At 37.3% G+C, this 23,991-nt stretch overlaps 1 protein-coding gene and 1 pseudogene across 4 annotated transcripts in view; one reads left to right on the top strand and one right to left on the bottom strand.

Annotated features, from left to right (window-relative positions):
* Positions 1 to 23,991, bottom strand: part of Mpp7 (MAGUK p55 scaffold protein 7) — a 227,482-nt gene that overhangs the window by 144,434 nt on the left and 59,057 nt on the right. For all 4 annotated transcript variants that reach the window (XM_071599942.1, XM_071599943.1, XM_071599941.1 and 1 more), the window contains one exon: positions 798 to 916. In XM_071599942.1, coding sequence (XP_071456043.1) covers positions 798 to 916 — 119 coding nt within the window. The remainder of the gene's footprint in view (positions 1 to 797; positions 917 to 23,991) is intronic.
* On the top strand, positions 18,822 to 19,275 carry LOC114087041 (large ribosomal subunit protein uL11-like; annotated as a pseudogene).

Genomic DNA, 23,991 nt, shown 5'->3' with positions numbered 1-23,991 from the left:
GAATTAAGCATAGGTCCAGATTTCATGGAGGCAAAGGTTTCTACCTCCTACAGACTCAAGTAAGTCTCTAAATTTCTTTCAGCTTGAGTTAAATGAGAGAAAATGCAATTCATATTTCCAGAAGCAAGAGTAACATATTTTCCAGTAAGTTTCTTGTTCTCATTTTACTATTTTAAGAGTTCTGATCACTCCCAGTGTTTCTGTAAGCAAGATCTGGTTCCTGGTGGCTGATCATTTTCATGGCATGATGCTTCACTAAAACTGTCTCCAAAAACTGTTTTTATTCATATTTAGGTTCAGTGTATTTATCTACAAAATACCATTTCAATGGAGTTGTGCCAATAAAAGAAAAGAGCTTACTAGAATTTCAGTTGACTTTGTTAAAGGAAATTATTTTAAATTAATGTGGCTACTGAACTGCTGCCATCCTTGACCTCAGAAAATATATTCCTTCTAATTTTTGCTGTGAACATTTATTTATTTAAGTTAAATTCCAGCTCATGAATGTTGACCATGAAGGAGGCTAAACCTTCCTGCTACTATTTCATATTCTTTTTCTAAACAAGGGCGACCACATGTTTGCTGCATTAGTATGCACAGCCAGATCACCACCATTAAGTGAAATCATCTATGTATTTTTGGTAGAATCTTTAACAACTTCCACGCCTGTCAGTGAAATGAAACAAGGCTGTTTTGTTTTCAGAGAGCAACAATTTGATCTCTGGTTTACTAGATGGCGCTCAAAATATTTTTCCATATGTTTTTTGCAAAGAGAATCTGACATCAGCATGGTTTACCTTTACCAGTGAATGCAGGCTTTTTTCACCAAACATATCCCAGAGGAAGGTCAGGTCTTCCTGGCTATCCACATGTGGCTGCAGCTGGGCTGGCAGAGCAGCCAACAGCTCATAGAGACCTATAAAATGAAAATAAAACACAAAGCGTAATCTTAGAGTGATCTCATTAATTTCACTTAAGGTGTGTGTAAATGACGGCTGGAACATGTCATTTTAACTGGATTTGTATTCTGGGTCATCAAGCAAAACACTGTGCCAAAGAAGCAAAGTGAAGTTTTTTGATTTTTCAGTTCCAAAGAAGTATGTATTAACAGACAAGCTTTTACCTTTCACGGTTGTCAACATTCTGCAGTCATCCAAGTTTACATAACCCAAGACAGAAAATGTGTACAGGTTTTCAGAAAAAAGAAGAAAACGCATACATTCCTTTCCTTAATCGTTATTACATTTCCCTCACTGCTAGCCAAAGAGTGAAATGAGTCATGAATAGGAAAAACTTCCTTAGGAGAACAGAAAATTGATAGAGTGGTCTACTAAAAAGGCTTTGCAGTGTCCAGAGAGTTCCTAATAACATAGAGCTTCAAAATATTTGTATAACCTAACATCAAAAATCAAGTTCTACTAAGGAAGACCAAATAATCTGCCCATGGTGCTACATTATTGTAGTCAACAATTAAGAAAGAGAAAGCTACACAGGACTGAGTCTAAATTGGGGATACGTGACGTTCACCTAACTCCCCTCTGAAAGAGTTAAAATAGCAGACACAGGTTCCCATGGCACTGCTCACTGGAAGACTCCTAGGGGCAGACAGTAGCATAGTGTTCCACAGTAGCATGCTCACAAACCATCCATCTCCATCACAGGCCGTCAGACTCCTGTCCAAGAAATGTTGCAACAGCGCTTGCCCGAGACTCTTTAGGGAGGTGACCTGGCAGAAGTCAGTATCAACTCATAGCACATGTTTCATTTTCCAGTGGGATTACATGAGGTAAAAAGGACAAAATTCCTTTTATTTCTGTCTGCTGTCTACAAAAACACCAAGACCTCATGGGACCAGCAACACACGGGACTGCTGTTATTTTGGGTCTGAATAAGTGCTGCTGTTCATCACGGGGACAGCTTTACAAGATATTTAGCTAGCAAAGAATAGTATATTATGGGCTGCTGATTAGTAGATCTATTATCTTCCTAAAGCAGGATCACACCCTGCTAATCAGTGATAATTCACAAGCAAATGCATAAGGTACCACTTTGAAAGTTTGATGAGTAACTTGGGAGATTTGATTAAATTCAAACATTCCTGGGGCTATACTTAGATCCCACCAAAAAGCTAAAACTCTATTAAAAAAAAAAAAAAAAACATTTCTCCCAATTACATTCTTAAATATTTTTGATGCTTTACATTTATTCCCTTAAAAACCTGGAATCCTGCCTAAGCCAGCTCTTATTTCCCATTTTGTAAAACTGTTTTTAAAGTATGTCAACCTAACTCAATAACAACATAGGTCTCTCTGTGTGTGAAAATGTGTGTATGTATGTGTGTGTGTGTGTCTCTGTCTCGTCTCTCCCCCTCCACATAGCTTCAAGATCAGTAGTTACGGTCAGAGGTTCAAAATGTAAAATCATGTTAAAAGAGAGTGGAATTTCATTCTTTTACGACTGATTTCAGAAGTTATAAAAATAATTACCCATCCTTGGTAATATGAGTTAGAGTTTAATTAAGGATAACTAAGTCAGCTGTGATATAACTTACACAGGTCAGTATTCAACATGTTTCATATGTAACTCAGATCCAGTCATTGTTATTACTAATTATTGTTATTAATCATATTATTACTGAAAAAGCAAAAGTTCAGATCAAACAAACATAGATTCAAACCCCATACTTGGGAGCATTTCACATAAGTTATCTGAATCTTGTTTCCCTCATGTGTTTAAAAGGAAATGACAGAAGGCGTAGCTCAGTGGTAGAGTGCCTGCCTAGCATGCACAAGGGCCTGGGTTCAACCCCCAGTACTGGGGGCGCGGAAAGAAATAATTGACAAGTGGTAAAACCGCACAAACTACACACACACACACACACACACAATAGTACATAGAAAACTAGTGAAATCTGAATAAAGTCAATGGGGTGTCCTTCCATTCTGTGGTGCTATCACAAAATATCACAGGGTAATTTATAAATGATATAAATAATACACATTTACATTAAAGTCAGAGCAAATGAGCAAGAGGGGGCCAGGCTCACTTTTACAGAAGCCCACTCTTGCATTAGCATCAGTCCATTTGTGAGATCAGAGCCCTCATGACCTGATCACCTCTTCTGAAGTCCAGTCTCCCAACATCATTGCATTGGGGACAAAGTTTTCAATACAAGAACTTTCACAGACACATTCAAACCACTGGCTGTTTATTCCAATGGCAATTTCCTAGTCTCCACAACTCTGCTGTAGTTACGCAGGAGGTTATCACTGGGGAAAAGTGGGTGAAAGGTAGAGGTCTCTCTGTATCATCTGTTCCATCAACATGTGAATCTACAATTACCTCAGAATAAAATATTAACTTAAAACAGAAATGGTGGTTTAAAAAAATCATTGTAAGAATTGAACAGAACAGTGCACGTGGCAGCATTTAGTGTCATGGCTGGCAGAATAGGTACCTGATAAAAGGTAATCCTCTCATTTCCTTCATATCCCTTCCTCTAGAATGAAATACCATTTCAACTCAAAGGTTTAAAGTCAAAAAACAACAGCTTAGTCATACATTCCAACTGGATACAATACTACACTGAGAAATAAAACCACCCTAGTCTTTTGCATATGGAAAGTGTTAACTTTGCCCAAATACTGCTTCCATTTTGTGGAATAAGTCATATTAAGCTTAAATTAAAAAAAAATAGTAATTTTTCTGTTAGCAGAAGCTCATAGACCTGAGTTTTCTGGGTTTGACTGGCTTTATGCAATTGTAATTTATATGCTACCACAGGCTGGCACCTAGTGACCACAGCAAGCCTTGCCCTTCAGCTACCATATCTGGTAACCAGGACCAAAGCCAGAGAGATAGAACAGTGTCAACCAGAAATTAAACATGGCTCAAATAAAAAAATAACAGGGTAGAGGTGTGCACATTCTGAATGAAGACAACACAATCACTTCCAAAGAAATATTACAGGCCCTAAAATCCATCTCTGTCCACACAAAAAACTTGATCTGTGTTCTGACATGTTTCAAAAGACTCCTAATTTTCAGCTCCTAGAGTTATAGTAGTGAAGAATGTCACAAAATCCAAATCTTTTTGAACCTGAATATCCACAGAGCAAGAAATGAGTTTAGATAGCAAGAAATATTCTTTGAAATGTTTACCTAAATCATCTTTGTCCCTGATAAAGAACTGTGATAATGAAAGCCTGCATTTTGCAGTCATTCAAGGTCATGAATGCTTCATTCTGAAAAGCACAGTACCTATGAATCAGGCACTGTGCCAAGCTCTAAAGATCTAAGACCCATCAGACATGGCTCCCATCCTCAGAAGTTTATAGTACAGAAGACAAACACAGACAGGTCCATTAGTGAGAGGCAAAGGAAGGGGCCGATTCTTAGAAATGAAGAAGACATAAGGAAAGTCTTTACAAAAGTTGGTAACACCTGAGTCTTAGTTGTGGTTTGAATGTGTCCTTCCAAAAGCTTGTTTGAAAATTTAACCCCCAAAGAAAGAGTGTTAGGAGGTGATGACTAATGGGAGGTGATCAGGCCATAGGGCTCCTCCTGCTGCAGTGACCCTCCAGTTCCCTCTATGACAAAATTTAACATCATAACAGCAGCAAATTGATTTAAATCTTCTACAAATTGATTTAACTGAATGTGGGCCTCATGAATGGATTCATACCTTCATCATGGGAACAGGTTTCTCATCGTGTGAGTTCATTATAAAGGCTAAGTTCTGTCTTTCTGTCTGTCTCCATCTCTGTCTCTCTCTTTTTGCTCTTCTGCCATGTGATGCCACAGTAAGAAGGCCCTTACTAACCGTCCCCTCAATGTTGGAACTTCCATCCTCTAGAACCGTGAGAAAATAAATTTCTATTCATCATAAATCACCCAGTCTTTGAAATATAAGATGCCCTCCTATCCAAGGGGGATATTTTCAAAGATCTCCAGCAGATGCCTGAAATCACAACAGTACCAAACCCTATGTATACTATCACTCCCTCTATATACTCTCTTGCTTTGGGGCCATGATGGAGTAAAACAAAGGCTACTTGAGCATAAACACTGTGATAGCATGGAGTGGATCTGACAGGCAAGGCCCACAAGGTGATTAACAGTTGGGCAGTACACACAGTGTGGATGTGCTGGGCAGAGGGCTGATTCATGTCCAAGGTGGGGCAGGACAAGGTTTCATCACACTACTCAGGATGGTGCACAATTTAAAATGCATGAATAGTTTATTTCTGGAATTTTGCACAGAATATTTTTGGACTACAGTTGACCACGGATAATGGAAACTACAGAAAGCAATATCATTGGAAATTACTGTACTTTGTTATAGCTGCACAAAATAGACTAAGAAAGTATTTAAAAGCTATGCTCCTAAAAAGCAATACTTGCTGAGCTCTTATATTCAGAGAACTATGCTACTCATTGGAGATACAACTAAAAAGAAAAAACCATTGTCTCATTCTCTCTCATACTCTTTAATGACACAGACTACGTTATAGATGTGACCAAGCATAAAACAATCCTAAACGTAAGGATCTCCTATCTGCCCAAGGAATGACACGAAATATTTTTTCTGAATAAAGACATAATTAGGCTGCCAAGGAAATATATCTTAATTATTCAATTACACGTAATTAATAATTCAAACAATTCATTTTTAACAATGTTGATAAAATATTCACACTTGCTTATAGCATTTAAATTATAATTTAATTAGGAACACATACTTTAATTCCCTAAAAAGTGAGATATATTAGTCTAGATGTCTTTTTACCTTACTTGTACATTTCATGTAACCATTTTATTTAAACTCTTCACAATGACTTCCTATCATTGATTCCACTGTTAGAATATATCATTTTCACCTCTAGATAAATTGTGTAAGAGACAGCATTTATTTTATTACCTACAAGATGCTATCACTAGGAATAATCTGCCTAAAGCTGATACTTTTTCATTTGTCACATACTCCTACAGTTTGCCTCTACAACAGAACCACTTAGTAACTTTAAAAGTATCTTTAATGGCCATGCACCGTGGTCCATGCCTGTAATCCCAGGGGCTTGGAAGGCTGGGCCGGAGGATCATAAGCTCAAAGCCAGTCTTAGCAAAAGCAAGATGCTGAGCAACTCAGTGAGACCCTGTCTCTAAACAAAATACAAAATAGGCTGGGGATGTGGTGCAGTGATCAAGTGTCCCTGAGTTCAATCCCTGGTAGCCCCCCCCCCAAAAAAAATATCTTTAATATCTTCAAGTATGAGATCATAAACCTTCTCCAGGGACTGAAGAGACAGAAACATTCTAGGGGTGCATAAAACTGAGGGGCTAGCAGGCAAGGAATAGCCCTCTGGTGTATCAGCACATGGGACCTAGAAGTCAACCTGGGGAATGTCTATGGGACTCACTGAGAATCTGTCACTGGGCATGGTACTAAACACAAGGAGAGTGAGTGCCTCTGAACACCCTCACATGGTGCTGTCAACCAGCCCAGGAAGCAAATGAAAAACCACCATGAGGAAAAAAGTGTCCTCCTGCTGCAGTGTCCTTCCAGTTCCCTCTATGACAAAATTGAACATCATAACAGCAGCAAAAGAGAAGCAGGCAATGAAGGATAGATCTGAAGCTAAGAGGCAAAGAAGTGATAACTGGCTCAGTCTTCTACAAATTGATTTAACCGAATGTGGGCCTCTTTCGGGTGGGGGAGTCTCTTTTTGTTTTGGTATGGCCTTCTGTTGTTTGGCAAGTGGGGATACAACGAAAAATATCTAGTGACTAGTGAAGGTAGACGTTTTACTAATATGGATTTATTTGAAGGGGAAATACTATTTAATCAAAGGTTTGTATTTACATTTGCTTATTTTAACAGTGTGAAGAGTTCAGTTGAAGGACAGTAAGTCAAAGTTCTGAGTTTAACAAATGACAAATGAATATTCTTGTGATGGTTGATTTTATGTGTCAACTTGACTGGGCTATGGGATGCCTAGGTGTCTGACAAAGTATTATTTCTGGGTGTGTCAGTGAAGGTGCTTCTTGAAAAGAATTTACATTTGATCCAATAGACTGAGTAAAGAAGATCCATAGTCAACAATATGGTCAGGCATCATTCAATCCATTGAGGGAACAAAAAGGTGGAGGGAAGATGAATTCCATTTCTTTGAGTTGGGACAACTGTCTTCTGCCCTCATCTCAGAAATGGGAGCTCCTGGTTCTGAGGTCTTCCATCTCCAGCAGCCCCCACCCATCTGGCCTCCATCCCTAGTTCTCGGGCCTTCAGACTCACAACACTGGCTCCTCTCTTCTCAAGCTTTCCCCCTCCAGCTGAATTATATCACCAACTTTCCTGGTTCTTCAGCTTGTAGATGGTGGATCATGGGACTTGTCAGCTCCTATAACAAGTGAGTCAATTCCCATAATGAATCACCCCTCACAAATACACACACATATATATGTGTGTGCATGTATGCATGTGGGTGTATGGATACTTAGATATACATATCTTCTTTTGTGTTTGTTTCTCTGTGGAACCTTCATATAAATCTGATCAAAAGAGAACTCTCTTTTAACATTAGCCTCTTAACAAAAGCATATTAGTTAAAAAATTAACAAAAACAGATCATGATTTCCCAACATTAAAAAAAAAAAGACGGAAAGCAGTATGGAGATTCCTCCGAAAACCTGGAATGGAACCACCATTTGACCCAGTTACCCCACTCCTCAGTTTATACTCAAAGGACTTAAAATCAGCATACTACAGTGATGCAGCCACATCAATGTTTATAGCAGCCCAATTTACAACAGCTAAACTATGGAACCAACCTAGATGCCCTTCAACAGATGAATAGATAAAGAAAATTTGGTATGTATACAAAATGGAATATTATTCAGCCTCGAAGAAAAATGAAATTATAGCATTCTCAGGTCAATGGATGGAACTGGAGAATATCATGCTAAGCAAAATAAGCCAAACCCAAAAAACCAAAGGCCAAATGTTTTCTCTGATAAGCAGATGCTAATACACATTGGGGTAGGGGGGAGAATGAAGGAACTTTGACAGAGGGGACTGAGGGGAGGAGTTGTGGGGATGGGAAGGACCGTGTAATGAGACGGACATCATTACCGTATATACATGTATGATTACACTATCTGTGTGACTCTGCACCATGACCAGCCCAAGGAAGGAGAAGTTGTGCTCCATTTGTATACAGTGTATCAAAATGCACTCTACTATCATGCATAATCAATTAGAACAAATTAAAAAAATAAAAAAAGTAGGGGCTAGAGGTATAGCTCAGTGACAGGGCACTAGCCCAGCATATATGGGCCCTCAATTCCCAGTACTATATTAACAATAATAATAAATAATTCTTAAGCAGGAGAAAACAACACAAAGTACAGAGTGGGCAAAAATTTTAGGGGCTAGTTTAGTTCCTGTTACTGATAACAGGATCTAATTGCAGAGAGATGCAAAGATGTTTGAAGATTTTTAAATAGGTCACTGACTCCTACTGTTTGGGAACCAAATCTTGTCACCTCATCTCTTCTTTCTGGAGGAATTTTATATGGCAAATTCTAGTTGTATGTAATCATGAAAAGCAATACTAACGAGAAGGCTTCCAGTACAGTACAAAATCACTCACTCTGTGAGCTAGTTCATTAAGCCATGTCCTCTATAGACTTATGATCTTAATTTAACTTCACTGACTTATTTGATCAGATTTAAATGTGCTACAGCTGGCTTCCCTATAACCATGTTTTAAATCTGTCACTTTTCCTTGAAGATAAAAACTATAGGCTTTGAGGTAATGAATTATTTGATTGGACTTAAATATGCTGTGTCTAACTTCCCTGTAGCCATGTTACACTAAAGAATAAACACAACTGCCATTATTCTTAAAGACTTAAGACTTTTTCCCTGCGACAACTTGTAGTCCAAATATGTTAAGGCTTCCCAAGCTCCGGGCAACCTAATGGACAGAAGGTCAGTGGCAGTGATTGATGAGCAGTTTTAAATACTTTTGATGCTTTTAAAACTTCAAAAAATTTGTCTTGCAATTTTTGTTTGCAATATTTAGATAAGAGAGGTACTGTCGAGCTAAAGTTGTTTTGTATCATAATCTTACTATCTTTATATAGGATAGGTATAAGTAATAGGTGTGATCCCACCAAGGATTAGGGAAGGCAGACAATACTGACATTACCCATGAGGACATGTTGAATAAACAATTCACCCAGAGTTTTAATAAGTTAACCAGAAATTAATCACAAAGTATCATCATCTTGTGCAAATTATATATTTCATTACCTTTTTTTTAGTTGTAGATGGACACAATACCTTTATTATTTATGTATTTATGTGGTGCTGAGGATTGAACCCAGTGCCCCATGCATGTGAGGCAAGTGCTCTACCACTGAGCCACAACCCCAGCCCTATTTCATTACCTTTTTAAGATTACTCACCCACTGGACTTTATCACAGTATTTGTAACTGAAAGTAAAAGTCTCATCATCATAGGCAGACCCCCATTAATTTTTCATTTTGCCTACTAAAACTAGCTGTTAAAAATTATGCCTGTTTCTATCCTCTCTCCCCTTTAATCTACCCTCCACCAGCAACTGATAAAGCTTCCTAAGATAATACTAAGCAATAATTATTACCAGTAGCAATCCCCAGTAGCATTGATCATGCATCATATTTGCAGAGCTCTGACACTTAGTAAGTGCTTCAGGGGTTATCTCATTTAGTGCTATTACATCTCCATGTTCCAGAAGAACACATATTTACCCTAGTAAGTAGCATATTCAAAACTTAAAACTCAGCTCTGGCTTGTGCTTCCTGTAATAATCCTATCATGTTAATCTACTAAAATATCTTCAGAAGCTACCTACAAGAGAAAAATGGAATGGCTTATCTGAGACCCAAAGTATAGATGGATCAAATACTTCAAACAATTTGTGAAATCACAAAAGTAGCAGAGGAAGATTTCACAGAATATTTGGGGGGAAAAAAAAACTTTGAAAAACTTTGAAACTGTAAAAGGCATCCTGCGTAAACCACGTCATGTGTGGCAAGGCAAGAAGCATTAATTGCAAAGGACAACAGTAGCCCAGTATAAGGTGGATCCCAAGAGCTCAGTGGACAGCTAACAGCAGTGATGTGTAAAGTAGCCCGGGTGGGCCACAAGGAGAAGGCAACAAAGGAGCACAGGCCCAAAGGTACAGTGGTTGGCCACACAGGCAATCTGAGGGAATCTGAATTCTCAGTAGAATTGTCAGAAATTTTTTTAAAACAAGATTTTTTTTTTCAGGACAAGGCACTAAGGAAAAGGGGCAACATAACCAGCATGATTGCAGAAAAGGGAGCACAAGAGGTGGTGCAAGAGAGGCCATGGGGCGGGTAGGGGCAGAGCAGGGATCGATAGGGCCTGGCAGGGATGTGCACTGAGGAGTGGAAAGATCTGACTTACAGGACAGAAGGCTACTGAATGGAATGTGGACTGCAGGAAGTCAGGGGTGGAATCTGAGAGCTTTTCTGGAAGGTCAATGGAGTGATCCAGGCACCAGGGGACGGTGGCCTGGTCTCAGGTATTAGCCAGCAGTAGTGGTGGACTTTAAAACAACATACTATAGGACACAGCCATATCAATATTTATAGCAGCACAATTCACAATAGCTAAACTGTGGAATGAATCTAGATGTCCTTCAGTGGATGAATGGATAGGGAAACTTTGGTTTATACACACAACGGAACATTACTCAGCATTAAAAGAGAGTAAAATCATGGCATTTGCAGATAAAGGGATGGAGCTGGAAAATATAATGCTAAGTGAAGTTAGCCAATTGTTAAGGTCTGTAAACAAGTCTGGATGGTGCCTGGCATTTTGCCAGAGGGAGTGGTTTGTGAAGTAACGCCAGCGAGCCATTAAGTGTGGAGATTCCTTATTGGTTGACTGCTGTATCTATTTTATGTTAATTAGATAAGCTGTGTGGAATATATATACCCCTCGGGTCCTACAATAAACGGCTCCCACTCCTGCTGTATCAATCTACACAAGTTCCTCGTCACCCCCCCCCCCCATTATTTTGCTGCAGCCGGACTGCGGCAGATGGTGGCCCGTACGGGGAGCCCCGGGACACTCGTGGGTAAGTGACGAGAAAAAAAAAAAAAAAAAAAAGCTGCCCGTCCCTAGATAGGACAGGAGCAAATCTGCTCGTCCCTAGGCAGATAGGGCGAGAGGAAAAATGGCCATTTCAAAAAAATGGAGAAGATTGATACAGTATGTTTGTGTCTTGTTTTGTCTTGAAATGTTGTATTGTCTTTGTGACAAAAATATAGAAGGGGTATTAAGTAAATTACTAAGGAAAGGAGGCACCCCAGTGGAACCAAGAATAGTTAGGGCATGTGTTGATAAAAGCCCAGGAACTCTAGTCAGAAAGAAAAAGAAAGTTCAAAAGAAGAAGGATTATCAGGAAAAAAGTTGCAGCAAAAGGCTATTACTGAACACTTTTTGTTACCGGATGGTGTGTAAATCGGCATGGTGGCTGCCACGTGTGCGAACCGGTCATGGCACAGTAAGGACTTTCCAAGCGGTGGCAGCCGGGGAGTGGGATGCCACTGCAAGAGCCCAAATCTAGACTTGACCAGGAGGCACAGTCTCACGGGTTCTTGCTCCCTGTGCCTGGAAGCAGTTTGAGTCCAGGACACTCCCCAGGGCCATCTGGGGCTGCCCAGGAAGCTACAGCTGGCAGAAGAGAATTAAGTCCTAGACACACTCTCAGAAGGGATCAATATGGTTCCTGAGGGCCAGGTCAGTTATTATTAAAGGAGCAAGCCTGGCCCCTGGATTTCTCTTCCTTCGTATCTCACCATGTGCTCTCTCCCTCTTGCAAGTAATCCCACCCTTATACCATCCGCCATGTTGTGCACCAAAACTAAGGAGATGCTGGCACCATGTTCCTAAGACCTCCAGATCTGTACGCTAAATAAATTACCCTAATTTGTATATTTTGTTTTAACAACAGAAAATGGACTAGTAACAAGGACTGGAATGAGAATTGACTATTTGGAGTTATTTGTAAAAATGATGACTCACTTTGTTGAAAATAAGTTCCAAACTAAATGCTAACTATGTGACTAGGCCCAAGCATTAAGTACACATGTTACAAAATGTAAGTTTATCCTGCTGAAATGCGTTAAGGGGGAAAAGGATTTCACATAGGCACTAAAGATAGGCAATGATGGTCCCCGTGTATTGGGTAAACAGTAGAGAGATGAGATATGAAGAATGTGGTCACACACCCCTGACAATAGAGAGGACATGGGAAATGACAAAATTATCTGTCTTCAAACAGCTTAATAACTTTCAACATAAAAGTGTGACATGTATTTGCAAGCAACATCAATAATTTGGGGGGTATCAATATTATATGTTCACAATGTACTGACCATATTAGCTTACATAAACTGTATGGCAATACAGGATTGTCATTCTATATCAAAATCCTAACAAGGCTCCAGGTAACCAATCATTTTGCCATTAACACTAAACACACTAAAATAATTGTGGATTCATCTTAAAAAATCCTCCAAATGATGCAGAAATATAATATTAATCATTTTAGAGATGATGATAAATAACTTTCACTTCCCTGCAGACTACCTGTGTTGGATATCATAAACACACTGGAGGTGATCAACTATAGCACACCTGTGCTGTCATACTGAAACACTTAACTGAGAATGTGTCCAACAACAATTGTTCATCCAAACTATTTAATCCCTCTGGATCTCTGTGCCTTTAACTCTTATACTAACAGTGGAAACAAGTTCATTAGATATAGAATCAATATTTTATAAATACAAGCATAGTTATCCTCATTCTTTTTTGCCAAACTAAGAAAATCTTAGCCACATTCAGAGATGGTTGCAAAAACAGCAATATAATGAATCTCAAGGAGTTCTTTTTTTTTTTAATTCCACAGGGAACATCCCTATATCTTTAATCAACACACAGGGTTTTGTTAATTAGCATAATATGCTACATATTATTATTTTTTTATTGGTTGCTCAAAACATTACAATGCTCATGACATATCATATTTCATACATTTGATTCAAGTGGGTTATGAACTCCCATTTTTACCACGTGTACAGATTGCAGGATCACAATGGTTACACATCCATGTTTATACATACTGCCATACTAGTGTCTGTTTTTTAATGACCTTGGCTTAAAGCCTTTTAGCATTAGTTTTCCCAGCAATTTTTCCAAGAGTTCTTGATATAATGAACATTATTCATAAGAAAACTATAGAGAATTCCCACTTACAGGTTCCTGTTACTGTTTAAAATTTGTGATACTTTCATCTTCTATTTCAAAGGATTTATTAATAACAAAGGAAAAAAGATTATAGAATTGGAAAGCCAACAAGGCTATCCTTCACACAAGGATGCCACATGCTCAGAATCAGAAAAACTGCATCAACCAAGAACTCATGCCAAAACCATCACAGAGGTTTTACCATTTGGTAGGAATAATGCCACAAAATTCATCTTTATTGTAGAAATCATCTTTTCAATCATTTCAATAGGATGGGGAAAAGGAAAAGCAAGTAGCGGTGGGAGAAAAAGAAGTCAAGAAATGTATTTACTTCTTACACAGGCAAGAGTAAATCCATAATGCTTTGTAAAAGAGGAAAATTACCAGAGTTGTGTCTGTCAAATGAGAGAACAGTCTTTTCATCAAGATGCCTATAAAGTGGGGCAAACCATCTGGACCACATCAAAAGCAACCCGAAGACAAAGCCAAAAATAAAAGCCTCTAACTGACCAAGTGTTCGTGGTTCAGAAAGCCCAAAGAGAATTAGGCAGCAAAGTATGTGAACTATGATTTTACTAACTCAGATTGAAAATGATTCATATCTGCTTATGCAGACTTGAAGCCCAAATGGAAATAACAGTGTGCAATACAACTTAAAGTTACTGGAGGGCCTGATCAAAATGACAAGTATCCAGAAATGGAGAGTAACAATGACAACAACTTCGAGTGGGTAAGGAGGAGACCACAACCGTCCAGTGGAGAAGTGGCTGCAGTTCAACTGAGATCTTGCGGTGAAAAGGCAGGAAACTGGGGAGGAGGGGGCAGGGCACACTGGGAAGCAAGATGATTCAGTGGTAAAGGAATGAGTCCTCAGGTTAAAGGATCGAGATGATACTAGGACTGTGCACACATTTGGTAAACCATGTTCCTGTACAATCCCACAGCAAAATGGGGTGTGGAAGAAAAGATGTAGCTTTACTGGTTCCGCATTCAGTCTGAGCTGATGAAACATCAGGTGAAACAGATATGCTAACTACACGATGTCACAAGGAGGGAAGAAGGGCGTCTCATTGTAAGTAAACAAAACAATAAATTTTAAACACATATTAGATATTCATGGCACATTAAGATATGAGTGAGACCCAACACGAACCTTTCTCATGGGGAATCCAGCCTGTATTTTAGACACAGAATCGCAACCTAGCATAGCAACGCCATCTTCCAATCGAGGAGCAACCAACAATAAATACAAACCCTGCTGAGGCCAATTCAGAATAGAAATTCACTCAATAGAAAAAAAGGTTTAAAAAAAAAAAAACAGGAAACTTACACCAGTTTATACTTGTTTTAACCTCAACTCTTGATTTCGGAAATGTTTTACAAATGAAGAGCATGGAAAATGTTGCATGTTCCTTCCCTCCACCTCCATAACACTTTTCAAAGAAAGAAATGCCATAATCAAGACATAAGGCATCAAGATACACAATGTTGAGCCTAGAAATTCAAGGGAAAAGATGACAAAAAGGATAGAGCAAATATCCACCTACAAAAACTGTAAAGAAACCTTTATATTGAACCATTCGTTTTCTATTGCTTTTCACTGTATTTGATCAAATATAAATTACTGTTATTAAGCCTAAGGAAATGAATTGAATGCTAAAAATAGCATTAATTCTCCAAACAATGGTACAGCTAAAACCTGAAAGCATTAAAAAATACAGAAGCACGAGCGAGAAAATTTTTTCCAGTTCCAGAGAATTGTTTCTGTAAAAATACAATATTCTGTACAAGACAGTAGTAGTTCCTAAGAGAATAAGTGGCTCAGAATATGATGAAAGTGTTCCCACAGCGAACAATTCACTCTTCTTGCAGATTCCAGATGCTCAACATTCCTGACATCAGAATGGAAAAATTTACTGGTCGTCTAGAGAAATTCAATATCACCATTCTTGTCATATCCCTCATAGCTTCATTATTAGAACAAGTCTGGGGAAGCTATAAACCTATGTTAAATGATAAAAAATATGTCCTCCGTGTTCAATCATATTTGATAGTTAAGCAACCAAAATATTTAAAAATCATATAGGAAAAGACTTGAGAAAACAAAAATAAGTATTTATTTGGTTTTTTCTTAGTTTTTGATATGTGCATTCTGTACAGTATAGACAGGCAAAGAACCAAAACATTTTACTATAACCTAGGGCTAATAAACACTAAAGAACATATATCGACGCCCAGAACAACACTATTAAATTTTATTATATTAATAAAATGGGATACACCAAGCTTTAAATTTTCCACTTTGTCAAAGGTAAAATAATCAGCACTATTTAGTGCCATTCATAGCAGGCCTCAATTTTTCTCATTTAAAGTGGTGTTTTATTTCCATAAGTACCTGTAAGACTAAAAGACTTTAATTCAACCCTGACACAAGCAATCTCTTTCTTACACAATCCCTCTATTCTGAATAACCTAGTAGAGCATCTGGCAGGCTAAGTTTTTAAATATACAAAACAATATAAATAATTATAATATTGTAGTTTGCTCAATAACAATTTATCTAATTGCCTTAAAATCTATAAAATCAGGCTGAGTTAACTGAGGGCAAGTGCATACATATACCTGTACTTTCATTTTTTGAAGCTATCTCTAAGCTAGAAATGGTTCCAATTTGTAATTAACTTAGTGCCACTTTTAATATTGGAACATTATATATCAACAGGAATCTGAAATCTACCAAGACAATCCTTTATATATTTGGACACTGAAACCATCACAAACTCTTTCTGGAACACTAATATTGTGCTGAGAAAGAAAGAAAATATTGTTGTGACAATGAAGCCTACTATAATACAAAACCTAGCAATTTAGACAATTTTAGTATTATGCAGAAGTGTATATGGAAAATTTTGCTATAAAAATAGTTTCTCAATATAACTATTTATTTCATAAGACCACAAATTTAATAATTGACACTCTCTTTCATTTAAATGACACTTTTAATAGCATTTTTCCCTGAGCAAGAAACTGCTAAGGAAGCAAAGATGGGCATTTTCCAAATCGCTCACTGAGTTCCAAGCCTCTGAGGAAACAGTGCAAGAAATTAGATTGACTCTTGTTCCTTGAGATGTGGCCTGTGGAACATTAGAGGGTCCCAGTGGTCTTTCAAGTGGTCCTCAGCCCATTTCTATTGGTAATTTAGCACTGTCGAAGGAAAAAAAATCAGTAATATTTTGTTCCGGTATGGTCAAATTTACAACAAAATTATGACTTTAACAAAAAATCTGTTCCATTCTCGTTACATGAGGCTATATAAGGATGTAAGGGTGGGTAAGCCATCTGGCTGGAACCGCTCTCAGCCACTGATCATCAAGGCCGATCTGGCTCACATGGCTGGCTAGATGATGTCCCCCTTCCCTCTCATGGATCCATATATATTATTCATCAAAGCTGTATGTTCAAAGAGAATGACCTTCCCAGGTAAAAAGAGGGTATTTCTTTGGTTACAGGTGAACTAGGGCTTGCACTCCTGCTAGAAGCTCCAGACAAGCTCTCAAGGCCATACACACACTGCAGAGTTTAGGCTTATCTGTGCTCATTTAGTCAACTTCCACTGGTATTTGCTTACTGCCATTGTGTTTGGAAAAATAATATTTTACCCAATTGCAATTATATAAAGATACATATTCCATTGACTAAAATAGACCAAATACTTAGAATTAGTTCACAAAAGCATCAATATATTGACTAAAAATAGTAATGCTAATAGAGTTTCCCAAATGCTAATTTGCACACTGTTTGTTGTTTACAGAGAAAAGCTAACAGGCAGATACAGGCCTGGAAATCCTGTTTTGGAAGGAAACTGTGAAAAATATAAATATGATCAAGTCAAATCAGCAGAAGATAATTCTTTCTGGGAACTACTAAAAAAAAAAAAAAAAGCACACCAAGCTCAGAGTTGCTTTTCCACAATGAAACAAACAAATTATCAAAGGGAAAGAAGGATCATAGGAGGCTTTTTAAAAATGAAAAATGACCACACCATATTTTCATGACATTGACAATAAAAATAAAAGCATATTCTTGCTATTTCAAGTGGCTTCCTTTAATGGCATATCTCAGTGACATATCAAGTACCTTCAATTGTTAGCAATTTTTAGCAATAAAATATTTCTAATTAAGGTAGATACATTGGTTTTTTTTAGACATAATGCTATAGCACACTTAAGAGACCACAATATGGAGTAAACATTACCTTTATATGCACTGGGAAAACAAAAACTTTACTCACTCAATTGAGATATTTGCTCTAATGCAGTCTGGAACCAAATCCACAACATCTCCAAGGTATGCCTATACAAAAACATCTGAATGACTTAATCAACAAGTTTGATGTATGAGACACATACAGGAATACAACTACCATTAAACACATACATATAGAATACTTATTAAAACTGACCATGCATCAAACCACAAAGTAAACCTAAAGAAACTTTGAAGACTAAAATAAAGCAAATTCAGCTTTCTGAAAATATTTTTAAATGATAAGGTAAAACTTGGGGATGAATAGTTTCAAAGGTGAACATTAAGAAAAAAAGGCAGACTGAATAGTTGTGAACAAAGTCAATTAGTAAATCCCAAAATTTTATCTCTCAAAAGACTAACAGAACTGAAAAAACTAACAAAATTAAGCAGTGGGGAAGAGAGAGTAAAATTATCAAAATCAGGACCAAATAAGAAGAAACTGATACAGAAACTGCAGACATAAAATGATATTATGAACAATTTTATTTCACAACAAAGTTGAAAATTTTTATAAAATGGCCTGTCTTAGAAAAAGGAAACTAACCAAAAACTGACACAAGAAGAAATAGAAAGATTTAAGGATATCCTTAATACCTTTAAAATAAATGAATTGTTTACTAAAAATCTTAATTGAAAAAAAATTCCCAGAACCAAGTAGCCTAACAGGTAAGTCCAACTCATGTAAAAGTTAGTTTCAATGTTTCACGATCTTTTCCACAAGAGGAAAAAAAGGATTCCACCCATTGCTGGCATGACTTTATGAAAAGGTGATAAAAGAATGAGAAAGGAAATTACAGGCTAAACTTACTTGCGAATACAGATTTTTAAAAATCTGAACAAAATATGAGCAAACCAAATTCAGAAGTATATAAAAAGGACAATAAATTATGACCAATTTAAGTTTGTCTCTAAAAAGCAAGTTGGTTTAATGTTCAAAAAATCAATATAATTTGCTACGTTAAAAAATTAACAGGAAGCCAATCACAGGATCATTAAGGTGAATAAATGAAAAGCAAAATTCAATAGCTAATCATTTTTTGATTAATGGAAATGTTGCAAACTAGAAATCAAAGGAAACTTCCTTAAAAAAGGATACACAGGACTTTCAGTTTTTGTCTCAGAGGAGGATAAAGTGGATCCTTCTTCAAGTGTCCCAAATCTGAGCTGATCCTATACCTTTCACCCCAACAAGATCAAAATGGTATACCTGAGGTGCACCAGTGCTAAATCAGTGCCACATCTGCAGTGGCCCTCCAAATCAAACTCCTGGGTCTGTCTCCAAAAGAGTTTGATGATACTGTGGTAAGTGGTAAGTCAAGGATCTGAGGATCACAGTGAAACTATCCATTCAGAACAGTCCCACATTGAGAGTGTACCTATTGCCTCTGCCTTGATCATCAGTGCCCTTCAGGAACCACCAAGAGACAGAAAGAAACAGAAAAACAAGTGAAAATATCCCCTTGGATGAAACTGTCAACACTGCCAGCATACAACACCAATCTTTACCCAGAGAACTCGTGGAACCATTAAAAAGACCCTGGGGACTGCCCAGTCTGTGGGCTCAATGTTGGTGGCCACCATCTCATGACACAGTAAATGACATCAACAGTGGTGCAGTGGAATGCTCAGCTAGTTAGGAAGTACAAAGGAACACAAATAAAGGATCATGTGACAACAAGAAAGGGGGAGAAGGATATACACACTGAACAAACATGACAAAGAAATGCTGAAATGATTCCTTTGAGATATAAAACTAAAAACAATGATGCACACTCTTACCACTAACACCACTGTCCTGAAGGTCCCAGATGCTGCCATTGCCAGCCAAAAGGAAAGGCCAGTCTTTATAAGAGTCACCATGAAGCACGTGGATAGCTGTATGGAAAAATCATCCTACCTCACACCTCACACCTCACACTAAAATCAATTCTAAAGTCTTAAAACTAGTATACAGAGGGAGAAAGCAATAACTCCATGGTCTTAAGATAAGGAAATATTTCATGCATAAGATATAGGAATTACTAATGCTAAAGGAAAATGGTGCCCAACTACATTGAAATTAATAACTTCTGGGCATGGAAGTCGGGGAAGACAGCATAAAGAGTGAGAAGACAAGCCACAAAAGAACACATAAAGGCTGGTGGTATTTGAGGGAATCTAATTAAGGATGAGTTGCCATTGAAGATAAATTTAATTTGGGTTTAGTGGGAATGTAATTATGTAGTGGGCTTAGTTACATAGTTCCTTAGTGCTGTATATGTTTAACTTATTGTTAGCCATCCAGTGGAAAAAGATTTTGAGGATTATTACAGCAGCCCACTGTGCTAAGTTGGCTTCATAACACAGGATGCGGGTCCAGAGTATGTACCATTACATGACCATGTTCTGTAGCCCCCAGCACCAGAAGTATGCGGGTAATTTGAAGCATACTAAGCCAAAAGGCAGTTTGTAAAGCTTCTATCAATCATTGAAGTTTTATAAAATTGTATGCTGAGGAATCTATTCTCATTTAAAGCTAGTCAAAACAAATTCTCTTCTGTCAGGAATATATTCAATAAGGCACCATTGATCATTTTTAAGTTGGGTATCATACAAAGAAAAATTTAATCAGAATTTCTGTGTGAAGTTGAATGCAGCTTACCTCCAAACTATCAAGAGTAAAATAATAAATAAGGATTGAATTGTTTTTCTCTTAAAGACTGTATTATATATGAAGAAGTGATCAAAGAGCAGACAGCCAGAAAATATAAAAGTGTGTCAAGCAATTAATTAATAAAAAGATTATGGTTTTTCATGGGTTTTAAAATAATTATATGTATCTACTTTTCATTCTAAATGAATACTTTCAGCCTAAGAAAATCTACATAGCTTAATTCCATTTATAAAGTTCAACAATGAGCAAAATTAAACCATATTGACCTGGAATCATAAGCTATGCATTATGCATAGTGTGGAGTAGGAATCTTTTCCATTTTCCCTGCCCATCTCAAAGGAGGTCACCACTTAGAAGCAGTTGCTTTCAAGGTGTTCAATTTCTTAACCTAGGTGGTGGCCACATGGATGTTATGAACACTTTTAAAACTGCACTTGTAAAAGTTTTACATACGTTTCTGTACATATATTACGTTTCACATTATATGTTTATACAAATCATATTTAATGAAATTATAAAACTAAAACTAACATGGGTGTTATGTGGGAAAGAAATGATTCCATAAGATTTTTTTAAAGTATGGCACCGTTACAGGAATAAAAATAATATCAACTCTGTAGCTGATGAAAGCTGTTTCCCATGGGTTAACAACTCTGATATTGCTAGATATGTAAACTGGACTTGAACTTAAGATTAAATAGACTTGTCATGGATAGGAGGGGCAAGTTTTTTAACTGCTACAGAAAGAATTTAGAGACAAGCAAGAGAAAAAGGCTAGAATGATCCATTTGCTAGAAGATCAGAGTTGGAAACTTCAGTCAGAACTTATATTAACTTGATATAGCTATAGCTGATCACACATAGAAATGTTCATTATATAGATGTGGAAATTTCTATACTATCTTTGTAAATTTTCTATAACTCTAAAATTACTACAAAATTGGTTTATTAAAAATTTCTTAAGATACTGGCCTTCTATTTATTTACTTACTAAATTTACTTATTAACTGTACATAAAAAGTGGGATTCCTTATAATATATTCACACATGTACAAGCATAATTTAGTCAATTCTACTCTTTCTCCCCCTTTCCATTCCTCCTCCCTCCCTCTTTGAATCCCTTCTTTGACTCTACAGGGATAAGTGGAGGGAAGGAGAGGGAAAAGGGAGATACCAGGGGAAAAATGGAGCACATTATATTATATGCATGTATGAATACATCACAATGAACCCCACTATTACCTATAACTATAATGCATTAGCAAAGCCAAGAAAAGATGTCTTAAGATAAAATCAGTGGACCATTATAGTCAAGAAAGAGAACCCAGATCGAACGTGATGTTGATATGTGATAGAGGAGCTACTACAAATTTATGTGGAAAGAATGAAATGCTGGCACTACTGACAATCCATGAGAAAATAAAATTAGACTAACATTATATTAAATAATTGCCTCTATGCAGTTGGATTAAAATTCCAAATGTATAAAAACCACTTGCCATATACAAAATATATAACCTAGGGCTGTGGCTGTGGCTCCATGGTAGGGTGCTTGCCTAGCATGTGTGAGGCACTGGGTTCAAATTATTAGAAGAATATGTATATGATCTTTGGACAGCAAAGGCCTACCTAGGCAAAAGAATAAAAAAAAAACTAAAGATTGACTTTACTACATTAAAATTTTCAACTCTATGAAAGAAATTATACTATTTCAGGGGCAAAAAGGACAAACATTTGACCAGAAGAAATGGTGTACCGTCTCTAAGAACCAAAGAATATGTAAAATAAAAGTGAAGAAATTCTGCCAATAAATTAGAAAATGATAAGCCAATACCAAGATGGTAAAAGGATTTGAATACCTAAATCACCATTTAGGTCAGCTTTTTTGATGCTGTGACTAAAAAGTCCTGACCAAAACAATTTTGGAAGAGGAAAAGTTTTTTGGGAGGCTCATGGTTTCAGAGACCTCAGTCCACACAAAGCTGGTTCCATTCCTTGGAGCTTAAGGTGAGGCAGAACATCATGGTGGAAGAGTGTGGCAGAGTGAAGCGGCTCATATAATGATCAGGAAGGAAAAAGAGACCGCTTGCCATATACAAAATATATAACCTAGGGCTCAGTGGTAGGGTGCTTGCCAAGCATGTGTGAGGCACTGGATTCAATTCTCAGCACCACATATAAATAAATGAAGGTCCATCAACAACTAATAAAATATTTTAAAATATATATATATAAAAAAAAAGACATGCTCCCCCCCACAGTGACCCACATCTTCCAGCCACATCCTACCCAACATCACTTACCACTTAGTTAATCCATTCAGGGGATTAATTCACTGATTGGGTTAAGGCTCTCATAACCTAATCATTTTGCCTCTGAATGTTGTTGCATTGTTTTATACATGAGCCTTTGGGGGATATCTCACATCCAAATCATAACAATCACAGAGGAATGAACAGGTATTTTCATTTGCTAAAATCCTCAATGTCAGTTGTAATGCACCTTTAACACTTAAAATACTGTTTTTACCATTAGGTGGTAAAAATTATAGAGGCTAAATATGCTGAATATCAGCAAGAATATGGGAGAAAGGAACTTTAATGCAGTGTCCATAAATCATTAACTGGTTTAACTAGTCTGGAGGACGGTTTGATGGTATCGTTAAGTGTGCACATCTTTTCTCCCAAAATATTTACAAAAGAAGCAGAACCAGGGTTTCATTAATAATAGTATGGTCCACTACCTTGTGATAGTATGAGAAACTATGAACTAGTTCAAAAGAATGAGGTAGATATATAGATGTGTATAGGAATAGATATATAGATAAATATACATAAACACACACACTTTTATAGTGACTATATACCATGGAAGTACCTCTCCAAGACATACTGCTTGATACAGAAAATAACAAGCCATAGCATATAAAAAATCCATGACTTTAAAAAAATTCAAAACAATGTATTTATGTACACTCATATCTGATTAATTTTTTGTTAGTTTGTGGTTTTCTGGTGCTGGGGATCAAATGCAGGGCTTTCTGCATGCTAACGTGTGCTCTACCACTGAGCCACATCCAAACAATGTAAGTGTTTAATGCATAGAAAATTCTTGGAAGCTTCTATCAAAATGACAAAGAGACTGGGGAAAGGTAGTTGTTACCATGTTGAACTTGTATAATTAATTCTTTCTTCTTAGTGAAATAAGTAGGAAGGGGAAGACTGAGGAGTGAATGGTAAAAGTGTTACATCGAAAGCATCTTCCCAAATAAGTACTGAGAGGTTGGGGCATGCTGTCCGTTGGGTGCCATTCCGTCAGTTATACTCTGTTCTGCTGGAGACCTGATGAGGGGTCAACATCAACCATATTGCTAAGCAACAGGGCTTATGGTAAAAATGACCCCAGATGGCCAAATGCATCTGGACAGGGAGGACCTATAAGGGAACTACAAACATCTGATGAGAATACCACACTTAGGTGCTCTCTTAAGTGCACTAACCTTGGAACAGTGTCTTCTGTGCCTGATTCCAACCCAACTGGGACATAGATCAAAAAATACCATAAAGCAGAATGTCAATCGGATGGTACTTTAGATACGCACTAAGTGAGATGGTATGTGTGGAAAAGCTCTTTGTAAATACTAAGTAGCCTGTGCCATTTTTCATGACTGACACCTAAACTGCCCAATAAACCATAAATA

The sequence above is a fragment of the Marmota flaviventris genome, chromosome 12 (assembly GCF_047511675.1).
Source record: "Marmota flaviventris isolate mMarFla1 chromosome 12, mMarFla1.hap1, whole genome shotgun sequence".
Lineage (NCBI taxonomy): Eukaryota > Metazoa > Chordata > Mammalia > Rodentia > Sciuridae > Marmota > Marmota flaviventris.
This window is presented reverse-complemented; position numbering and strand designations above follow the sequence as displayed.